The sequence below is a fragment of the Alligator mississippiensis genome, chromosome 3 (assembly GCF_030867095.1).
Source record: "Alligator mississippiensis isolate rAllMis1 chromosome 3, rAllMis1, whole genome shotgun sequence".
Classification (NCBI taxonomy): Eukaryota; Metazoa; Chordata; order Crocodylia; family Alligatoridae; genus Alligator; species Alligator mississippiensis.
Window position 1 is genome coordinate 259,965,956 of NC_081826.1, and position 11,280 is coordinate 259,977,235.

At 47.8% G+C, this 11,280-nt stretch overlaps 1 protein-coding gene and 1 long non-coding RNA gene across 2 annotated transcripts in view; one reads left to right on the forward strand and one right to left on the reverse strand.

The window, feature by feature from the left end:
* The window catches only part of MAST4 (microtubule associated serine/threonine kinase family member 4), a 496,570-nt gene extending 486,186 nt beyond the window's left edge, over positions 1–10,384 (reverse strand). Inside the window, exon 1 of the mRNA XM_019495987.2 lies at positions 10,093–10,384. Coding sequence (XP_019351532.1) covers positions 10,093–10,281 — 189 coding nt within the window. The 5' untranslated portion in view covers positions 10,282–10,384. The remainder of the gene's footprint in view (positions 1–10,092) is intronic.
* LOC132249609 (uncharacterized) lies at positions 389–7,314 on the forward strand. Its single transcript, XR_009461118.1, has 3 exons — positions 389–475; positions 4,294–4,599; positions 6,694–7,314. It is a non-coding gene; the product is annotated as an uncharacterized LOC132249609 (long non-coding RNA).
* Positions 10,385–11,280: the final 896 nt, after the last annotated feature.

The window sequence follows — 11,280 nt, forward strand, 5'->3', positions numbered from 1 at the left end:
ACTGTCCAGAAAAAACTCTGGGTAACAGGCCTGAAAATGCGGGACCACCCCAAGTGCTCTGGCACTTGGACACTCAAACTTTTTCTGTTGTTATATGAGTATTCTTGTTACAGTAAGTCGTGCGTGTGGTATTTGGGTTTCTTTTCTTTCTTTTTTTTTTTTTGGTATAGAAAATAACCTCTAAACAAGGAGCACCAGTGCCCACAGCCCTGTAAGCCAATGGGCACAGGCTTTTGAAAGAAGCAGGGGAGGAAGGTGTAAAGAAATCCTCCTCAGTCTGCCTCAACCCTGTAATGAGACAGCCCAGCCCCCCTGTTTTTTCACACTTCCTGGTTTCAGTCACCTGGTCACCTAGGCGACTGGGCTGAAACAAATTCCTAAGGCAGCAGGCATTTTGAGAAAGGGACAAGCCGTCATTTTGGAAACAGACAGTGAAGGATGTGCTTCCATGAGAGAGAGACTCCCTGGAAGATTTGTAAGTAGAAATCTGGAATTTGGCTACTAAATTTCAAGTAAGTAATTTTAGCCATGTGTTAAAAGGGTCCCCGAACCCATATTTGATGAAAAGTTCAATTTATTTTGTATTGCTCAAGGTGTTTTGTTATTCTCTTAAACTTGCCATCTTCTCTACCCACCCGCGTCCTTTCTCTCTGATCAATAAAAAGTTATCTGGCTCAGCACATCTAGCTGTGAATGCCTGAAGGGAGAGGGAGCTCGACTGTTTATTAACTATTTCAGTCCTACCTGAGAATATCTTGGGAGGCTCCAGGCTATAGGGAGCACCCAGAAACACTTCCAGGGGGCCAAGCACCCCCAAGGCTGGCTAGATCTGTGTACCCTGGGCTGCAGAGACCTAACACAGACCAGTGCCCCCGTCCCTGAAGGGGGACAGTTTGACATAAACACCCCAGGGGAGACTACCAAAGCCTGGTTTTGGGCCAAGCACAGTGAGATGGATGGCTCAGTGTAGTAGCACTCCCTACTGTCCCACTAAGTCACTTAAAAGGTGTTAAAGTACAGCTAGTCCAGGGGTTAAGAGCTCCAAGAGCCAACCATCATTACTGTGCAACAAGGCCTGAAGTAAGGTCAAGTCCAAAGCTGTAACAGGTCAGTTAGGTCTAGGTAAATGTGAAGTTTTTTTAAGAAGCTATTCAAAATATGAGATTTTTTCCAGTAGATACGGAATGAAGTTAGCTTCCAGTAGATAAACTAGTGTCTCTGAATAAAAATGTGCATTGTGATATTAAAGATGTCTGACCAAAGATATTTCTGTTAAGTATAAGTAGACAAAAGACAAAAAAAGCCCTACACTCCTATAATAAAAGCATCTACTGAGCTATAACTAAAGCAATGCTATTAGCATAAGAAACTTTTAGTAGAAAATAAGAAGCAATTTGAATTTTATGTTTAGCATATTGCCTGAACTACTGCATCCACCCACAGCATGCTCTTCAAGGCAGATGTGCTGTTAGACACAATTATGCTATTTCTAGACCAAGGGCAGTTAATTACAAAGTTCCAGTAAGGAGCTAGGAAAAGGCCTGATGAAGAAAGTGTTGCCCCCTGAAAATAAGTACTATGATATTATATACTGCAAGTGAGCCACATTCATCAAATTTTTCCCAGCCTTGCAAAATGAAAACAAGGCTCAAAAACAGGCCAGGGTGTATATCACCTCTGCTGTGGAATGAGTACCACCTTATGTTCCATTACTTTCACCTACATATAATGGTTTTGGCTGATATTTGCATGCATTTGTCCAGTTCACTTCTGAATCTAGAAGTGATCTGTAATCAGGTAAAACATGTACACAAACTTGAACATGAAAATACTAAAGATTTATTCCTTTCCTGCAGTAGTATAAAGGGGAAGAGAGTGTGTGGGGGAGAAAAGACAGTGATCAGCAAGGATCAGGGTTTTCCATTTCCAACGAAAAAATGGAGTAAACTGCAGATTTTGCCTTTTACCAGAAGCAAACGTAGATTTCTCATTTTACTAGAGAAACCCACAAAGTTTACAATTTTGCAATAAGCTCCCTGCTGGCTGGCACAGCTCTCATAGATATGCATGTGGCCCCAGGCAGCCTACAAAGCAGCTCCAGCAGGTAAGTGTGGGGAGAAAGGGGATTGAGGCCCCTATAGGGAAGGAGCTGGGCAGGGCTGGGGCTGCTGCCCAGCCGGATAGGGCTTGGGACCCGGGGTCAAAACGTGCAGCTGCAATGCCCCAGTGGGGAGCAGAATGGGGCCACAGGCTACTCATCCGGGGCAAGGGGGAAGGCCAGCTCCTCATTGCTGCGTGCTCTCCCAGGGGGCAAGGGGGACCCACGCCCCCAAGATCTGTACCCAGGGCAGGTGCAGGCTGCAGGCTCAAGCTTCCACCCCGCTTCCCTCCCCCAGGGCCTCCCCAGCCTGGCAGGTGTGATCCAGAGCAGCTGGGGACAGAGGGGCCACACAGGGATTCCTCACTGCTGTGAGCTCCCTCCATTGCCCTGGCAACATGACTCCCGCACCTACCACTGCTTTGAGGGGTGCAGCCCCATGCTGCTGCCCTCACTGCAGCCCCACATGCAGGAGGCATGTTGCTGGGGCAGCAGGGGAGTGAGCAGCTGTGAGGAAGTTTTCTGCATGGCTCCTCGCTCTCTGCCATGCCGGGTCAAAGAATGGTGGTGGGGGAGCAGGGAAACAGGGAACAGCACGCCACTGTTTTCTGCCACCCTGCTTCCCTCCCCCACGACCCGGCGCAGCAGGGAACAGAGGAGCTGTGCACGGGGCTTCAGTGAAAGCAATATAACAAAGCTGTGCCTCTCAAAGCAGTGGCAGGCAGGCCTGCCAGGGCCGGGTGAGGAGGAGGAGAGAGGGGAAGCTCCCAGCGGCAAGGAATCCCTGCACGGCCCTGCTGTCCCTAGCAATGCTAGGTCACACCCACCAGGCTGGGGCAGGGCAGGGGAAGTCGCAGGCTGCTGGCTCAAGCTCCAGGTACAGACCTTGGGGGCATGAGTGCCCGTACCCCTTGGGAGCGCGTGCAGCACCAGGGAGCTGGCCCTCCCCCTCCCCCGGACAAATCACCCATGACCCCATTCTGCTGGGGCCTTTCAGCCACACATTGCAGCCCCAAACACATGGGTCCCCCCCGCCCTCTGGGAATGCACACAACAGCAGGGAACCACCCCACCCAAGCCTGAAGCATGTGGGGGGTGGGGGTAGCGGCAGCAGGGGGCTGCAGACCTGGGTCTGTAACCCTGGCAGTGGGGGCCCCCTCCAGCAGGGCTGGGGGAACAGGGGCTGTGGGTAGAGAGTGATGGGCACCAGCAGGGCTTGGAAGCCTCAGGGGAGGGGGTTCATTCTAATTATGGATTTGGGGGTGGGGTTAAAAAACAAAAACAAAAACCTCTTTGTTATCAGGGAAAACCCAGATCCCTGGTGATCAGGGCAGTGGCACCAGGCACTAAATTAAGGAGGCAGGGGAGGGGTCATAAAAATAATCCAGCAGCCACCACTGTAAACCAACCACACCACTGCTATCAGCAACCCAGTTACATCACTGGGACAGTTCCCATTTAAAAGCATGGGTTGACCATATCTATATGGCACACACTGACCAAATCAAGAGACCTGGTTACATCTGTATGGTAGGGGAAATCTTACTTTTATATGGCTTTTTGCTGGAGTAAAATGTTACATTCTTCAGGAGATAAGTGTAAAAGGAAGATCTTACAGGAGAATATCTTTCAGCTAAAAAATAATTGGGAGCCAGTCAAAAGAGGCTAAAAATAAAGTGAAAGACTTAACTGTAGAATAGAGATCTTTGAGTGTTTTATCATCTGCTCCCATTCCTCCTCTTCTAGTTTTCTCCTTAACAGTCCACTGCTTCTCAAGCTCTCCTTTCCTCTTCTATAAAGTTGGCAAGTATATTTGTGATTTTATATTTTCTTAGTCTCCGCTCCAAAGATGAGAAAAAGTGTCCACACTAATTAACAGAACCTGAGGCTTCATGAAGGCGAAGTACAGGTGAAGGGCCATATAAAGATTTAAACAGTTCCACCATATGAAACTTAGAACCTTTGCTCGGTTAGTTTCGATTGAGAATCACCCTCTTCAACTCTTGCTCAGGCAACTGAGAAAGGCGGGGGAAAGAGATGCTTAGTAGGGGTATGCAAAACAGGTCGCATTCAATTCAGATTTGGATCACTGTCTCCTATTCAATTCAGCTGAATCTGAAGATTCAATGCCTATTTGGAGAATCAGCAATTTGGCCATAGACACAGCTTTAACTGTTTTTTCTATGTACCTCAAGGTACCAGGCACGGCTCATGAATGCTGCAATGGTGGGATGGATGGAGCATCCCATAGAAGCTCAATGATCAGCTGCAAGTGGACCCCGGGCACCCCCCCCAGACCCAGGAGGCACCAGTCGCCGAGCCAGGGAGGGGAGCAGGGGAGCCCCCCAGCTCACTCCTAGTCTACTTCCGGGTCCACCGAGAAGTGCTTCTGGTCCACTTCCAGGTCTGCTGCCAAGCACACTGAGGACCTCCCCACACTCCTGTGAGACGTTCCATCTGCCCCACGATCTCATCGTTCATGGGCAGCCTGGTACCTTGAAGTATGCAGAAAAAACATTTAAATTTGTGCCTATGTCTGAATCATCGAATCTTTCTGAAACAATTCAGAAGGTTCTGATTTGATTTGGAGAGATTAAAGGGTCTCCTGATTCGATTCGGATTTGGAGATTCAGCCACCAAATCGGACTGAATCTCCACTGAATCGAATCAGCGACTGAAGCTTCGCACAGCCCTAATGCTTAGGTCACAGCTTCACATCACAAAGGTCTCTTCAAAGCTGCCCAAAAAAAGATAAGTACTAAATGCTTTTGATATTAAATAAACTGAAAAAAAATGTTTTTTTTAAATACTTAGGAGTAAAATGTTTTGATTTGTAGTTTGTTTAATTGACTCCATTGCAGTTATCCAAGAACACAGGATTAGGTGTGTATTTCTTTACTGCATTTCTTTCCCTTACTCTTACATTCAATGTGCAACAATTATGTAATTCTTCTTTGAGCACAAATAGTGTTCAAGATGAGCTGCAATGGAGAATGATCTATCACTGCCAAAAAGATTATGAATGTAGTATCAAACAGTGCAAAGAAATTCTATCACTCATGTCTTCCACAGATACTGGCACTTGCTTTCCATGTGTTGATATTATTCAAGAAAATAGAAGAGGAAGAAAGGGAAGGCAAAAAACAACAAACAAGCATGTTAGAGTGGGGGGTAGAATGGCATTCCCCGATGTAGGCTACCCAGCTCCATTAACTACAAATCAAATAATATGTTGCCATAACTTCATGCAACACTACTGACTGTCATTTACTCTGCACTTAAACATCACACAATTTTTTGCAACATTAACTCGCATGTTTTGGTCTGTCTGAGGGAGTATGACTGTAAGGCAATCCGTAATGCCAGAGGTATGTATGGCTCTAATTGATACATGGCAAATGACAAGTTTATGAAAAAACAGTTTTACAGAAGCATAATAGTGGGGTTCCCCTCACCCTTCCCCTTGTTTCAATCTACTCCCATTACACAGTACTCAGAAGAACTAGAAGTTACAGCTGATGGTAATATTACCAACTAGAGTAAGTCTTCAGTCAACTACTGAGTAGCAGCACATAAGTTCAGTTTCTCAGCATACAAGTCCTTGGTCAAATAGAAAGAAAGAATGATGTAGGAGATGTGCCAACTAACAGGAAAGAAAAAGGAAAAAGAAGAAAAAGAAAAAACAGCTTCCAAGAAATATTTCATTCAGTATTAATTAACTCTTAAACAGGGTTTCCCAAATGGTGGTATGTTTACCCCTGGGGGTATGCAAGACATCTCTACAGCGGTACATGGGAGAAATTGTGTAATGGCAGATTTAATTGTCATTATAATAACAACTGACATTTAAGGAGTTAAAATACAAAACATATGCTGGTAGGGGTACACAGGGAAGTGGTAAATCTGGAAGGGGGTACGCAATAAGAACAAGTTTGGGAACCTCTGCTCTAAAGGTCACTGGACATTATGACTAAAAATTTGTTTCCAGGGTCAACAACCTTAAAAAGGTAGACGGCCAATCTAGTTGAAACTGAACAAAGTATCACAAAATATTTTATTTACAAAGCATTTGTTATTCCCCCAGCTGTAAATGAAGGAATTGATAAATGTATTTTTTCTAAAAAAACAAGTTTTATGTATCACAGTAAGGATACTGTGTATCAAGTGCTAGGTTCAGAAGCTTTTTGTTACTATTTTTGGACCATTTCAACAGAAGAGTTGTACTACAAATCAGAAATGTTACTGCAGTGCTAGAGCACTACTAGGCTCCTCTTGTGCCCCAACAGGCAGGTGTACTCCCAGTTATTGATGCAAGCATGGAACAAATAGCTGTTAAAAAAAGAAAGAAAAAGATCTGTGACTGACTTCAGTGATCTCTCACACTATTTGAAAATAGAAAGTATGAAGTTATATACAGTACCACATTTCACAGAGAACGTGACTTTTACTTGTTAAAAAAGGATAGAAAAAGTATTTGAAAACAATGATTTATTCAGACAATGACGCTTGTTACCATTCATTTCAATGAACTTGACCAAAAAAACAAAACCCTAAACCCAACTAGGATTTTTTGCTCTCATCTACTTTATAACTAGGAAGCAGCCTGTGCAAGGAAGATAGAGAAACATGGAAGAATGAGAATGAGGACAAGTGCTGCCTATGTAACACTGACCTCAAAGAGCTGGATTGTAGCTATATTGTCTGGAAGCAGGATTGGAGAGGGAGGAGCCAAATGCAGGTAAGCACACACGAGTTCTTCACAGAAAAAGCAGCCTACCTTACAACAGAAAATGACAGTACTTCTTCCTTTGCAATTTTGAAGCAAGTCCTCACCACGAGTAAAAGCCCAAGGGTTGAAGATACCACTGAAAACCTGAGTGTGGCTACCCAGCAGAAGGGAAGCCAGAGGCTTCCATGCGTGACTTTTGTCTCAACTGCTGTCACCTCGGGTATACATGTAAAATCAAAATCGGGGTTCTCCTGGGAGCCACACAATCTCTGTCAAAACAATACTGCAGACAGAAAGACCTTCAACTTCATTTTATTACCAGTTATATGTGGGCTGTTACAGACACACTTGCTGCTTACATTTCAAAACAAGATTTTCAGTAATGAAGTTATAGATTTTTTTTAAATAATTAAAATCTAGCAAGATCCTGGAATACTAGAAAAGTGTCTTAGTAATTTGCCTGTAAATCTTAATGATGAATTAAAAGATATTGATTGAGATCTTCACATAATACAGGAGAAAACAACATTACCAAAGCTACTGAAAACAGACACAGTAAAAACTGTATTTATTTATTTTACCAAACATATTGTTACTATTGCAAGACAGAGCAAGCCTCCAGGAACTGGAAGTCCTTTTTCTAGGTTACTCTAGGTTTTACTTGTTTTTTTCTTTAAGAAGGCTACTTGAATAGTGGCGATTTGATTTTTTTTTTAAATAAAACACAGCAATTTTCTTGTTACATAAACACTTTAGTATTGACAAAAGAAACCTAGCAATACTTGTCCGAGCCCTTCCCTATCTTCCTTTTCCACATCCTAACTCCAACCACGTTTAATCTTTGTACATAAAACCAAGTCAGTCAAAGAGTTTGTTTAAGAACACCAAGTTATGGTTGCAAAGATAACTGCACATGTGCATAGTTAGAAAGCACCTCTTGGGTCTGCAGCCTCCGCTGCTGCTGCTGCTATAAACTAACAAGACCATCATTTTCACTGCTACCCAAAGGATTCTGAAAAGCAACAGTAAGACAGACTCAGTTCTGCAAACTGCTGTGTAAAAACCTGGCAACAGCAACACATTTTCAAGTTGACAGGAAGGAAAGGACCCCAGAACAAAAGACTAGAGGAGAGCAATGGGAAGTCATAAAGCCAAAAGCCATGGAGTTAGTGCAAACTGGAGAGAACACCTCTCCCACCACACCCTTATCAGTTTTATATAACAAAGGTGATGGGGTGGGAGGCAGGAAGGGAATGCCAGTGTGCAAAACCAAGTCTTCAAAAAAGGTCAAAGGGTAGCACTTCCTTTCCTTGAAGTTTGGATTTTGGAAGGGGACTCCGGAAGGGGAAAGAAATCAAGACTTCATGCTCAGATTTGACTCTGGACCTCTATATTATCCTTTTCCCACCTCTCTCCCATTGTGAGATGCCTGTCAAGATTTTTTGGTTTGTTTTGTCTTCCAGCCTCACTTTGTTTAAACACAAAAAAGAGAAAAGTAAATCAGCATGACATCCCAGCCTCCTGAAAAATTTCCATCTAGTACACAGAGTTTCCCTTAGGTTTCCCCTACATTCTGCATGCTTGGGTCCCTGCACAGAAAATGAAGTCTTAACAAGTCACTGTCGAAAGTTTCTTGAACCATGAGCAAGTTTGACAACCATATCAATACTGGCAGTCTGGCAAAAAAATATACATCATACCACCAACAAACCTAAAATGATTAGAAACACCAAAGGAAATAAAACCTTAACACTCCAAAAAAAAATAAAACAAAACTGCAGATATACAGAACAGAGCAACTGAAGGGAAAAATATTAGCAGACAGCCATGCCTGCTGCATTAAGACTAGTTTATTTTCATTCAGGATCACAGGAAAGGAGGGCTGGCAGGGATGTCACAAGGTCATTTAGTCCAGTGGTTCTCAACCTTTTTTGTACCAGGACCCATTTATAAACACCAATAGCCAGTCCTGACCCAGTGCCCCTCACTCTGGACCCACTGCCCCCTGTCCCCAGCCCTCCCAGTGTGGGGTGCAGGGGGGCCCCCACAAGCAGCCCCTTGCAGGCTGAAATTCTGTCAGCCTGCAAGGGAAAAGCCACTGCGCTTCCCATGTTTTTCCCCTTTAAAGGAGAATCCATTTTTAAAAGTGTGTTGATCTATTTTTACAAGTTTGTTTGCAACCCTTTCATATATTGTTGTGACCCACTTTTGGGTCACCACCCACTGGTTGAGAAACACTGATCTAGTCCTGCCCCCTGCTCAAGGCAGGATCACCCCTGACTAAACCATCCGAGCCAAGTATCTGTCTAATCAGCTCTGGAAAATGTCCAAGGATGGTCAGTTCACGGTTTCTCTAGGCACAATTTCTCTCTGTTTCAATGCTGAGCCACCCTCCCAGCTGTAGGAATTCTGGTTGTGCTAGGCCGCAGGTATGCCAAGCTATGGTGCCCAAAAGCAGTCTGGGAGAAAGAAGCCTCCTAACTGCTGGGTGCCCCAGCAAGATAGGAAAAAAATATATACGTAAAGACACACCAACGAGCAAAGACACTGAAGGGACTACGAAAACTGCAGCTTTAAATATAAAAGTTGGAACTTACTAATGAAAGAGCAGGCGTGTGAACCCAGCAAACAAAACAGAGATGAACATCTCCACAGAGAGAGATAAGACTGTGGGGGATTGAGTATGCAAGTACAAACACGGGAGTTGGGAAACCTGTGCCTAAAGGAGCGTGAATAACATATGGTGCCCCTACCCGCCAAGGACAAGCTTCTCCAAATCGGCCTGACTGCTCAGAGCAGCTGCCCTGCTGTCTGACCGCAATAAACCTCTCTGAGCTTTTGCCCTCCAGCCGGCACCTGAGCTGCGTCTTCTGTCTCCTGGAAGACAGCGCACTAGTGGGGGCAGCCTGTGCCGCAACAACGACCGGGCACCACCCGAGAAAACACCGTGACGGCCTCACAGCCAGGCCAACCAGGACGGTCTCCTTCCTACCAGCCCTGCCCTGCCCTGCCCTGCCCAAGGCGGCCGGGCTCTGGCTCTGGCTCGCCCCACAGCGGGAGCAGCACCAGCACAGGGCACGCTGCCCCGCTCCAGGCGGGTGCTGGGGCTGGACAGGGCTGCTCCTGCCTCGGGCGGGCGGCGGGCGGCTGCCCTCGAGGAGCTCCGGGGCCCCTCCCAGCCCGCGGGCGCGGGCTCTGCCCCCCGACCGGTCCCGCAGCCGGGGCAAGCCCCTCGCCTCGGGTCGGCCCCCGGCCCGCCCCGCACCTCCTCGTCCTGCTCCTCCAGCGCCGCGTCGCTCTCCGGCCCGCGCCCCGCGCCCGGGGCCTCCTCTGCGGGCAGCGCGCGGGGCCCCTCGTCCGACAGCGCGTCGGAGCCCGACGACGAGCCGGAGCCGGAGCCGGAGCCGGAGCAGGAGGACGCGCCCCGCGGCGCCGCCGAAACTTTCTCCCCCATGGCCCGCGGGAGGAAGGGAGGCAGGGGCGCAGCCCCGCGCACAGCAGCCGCGCCAGCACCTCCGGCCCCAGCGGCGGCTACATGGTCCCCGCCGCCGCCGCTCCCGCGAACCTGCCTCCGGGACTGGGAGAGGCGGACGGGCAGCGCGCCCAGCCAATGGCAAAGGCGGCGGTGGGTGGGGCCTGCCGGGCTGATGCCTGGGCGAGGAGCCCAATGCCGCCGCAGGTGCGGGGCCGCGCCCCCGCCCCGCCCCGCCCCGCCCCGATGCCCTGTGCGGCGCGGGGCGGCGGGCCCGGACACCGCGGGCGCGCTGAAACGAGCAGGAAACTCCACCTCCCTCCGTCCGTCCGTCCGTCCGTCCGTCCACCTCCTCTCCCCTGCAGCGCAGGCGGAGGCCTGTCGCCTCTGTCCCACGGACGCACCCAGCGGCTTCCCCAACCTGGTTTCCTTTGGAAAACCAAAGTACCTGCCACCGGGGGAGGGGGCGCCGCCACTCCAGCTCGCCCCTCGAAGCCGGCAAAAGTTTAGTAGAGTTTGCAAAAATGCTGGCCTCCGTTTTGGGGCACCGGCTAAGGGTGTTGTGGGGCTCACCCCTCAACACACACAAGCACACACACGCCCACCCTTGGGTTTTGAAACAGGTTTTTAAAGGTGCGGCTCCTGGGATTTAAAGTGCCTAGGACCTTCTTAAAATCCCACACTGCACCTCCCCGCCTCCTCCAGCACCCACACACCACAAAAGGGCAGCACCTTCTTTTCCATCGTTTGTTAGCACAGGTTTCTGCACTGAAACATCCCTATTACCAACATAGGCCACCAGTGCATGATGAGAGCGGCAGAGGCTGGTGCTAAGCCCAGGCAAACCGGCACCCATTTTAGTGGGTTCAGAGGACACACGCACATCTGATTGCAGGATCAGGGTCATCCTTAATGCTCTGCTCCTACCTCCTCTGCAAATGCCAGATAAAGGAGCCTCACAAAAACACTATAGCTACCATT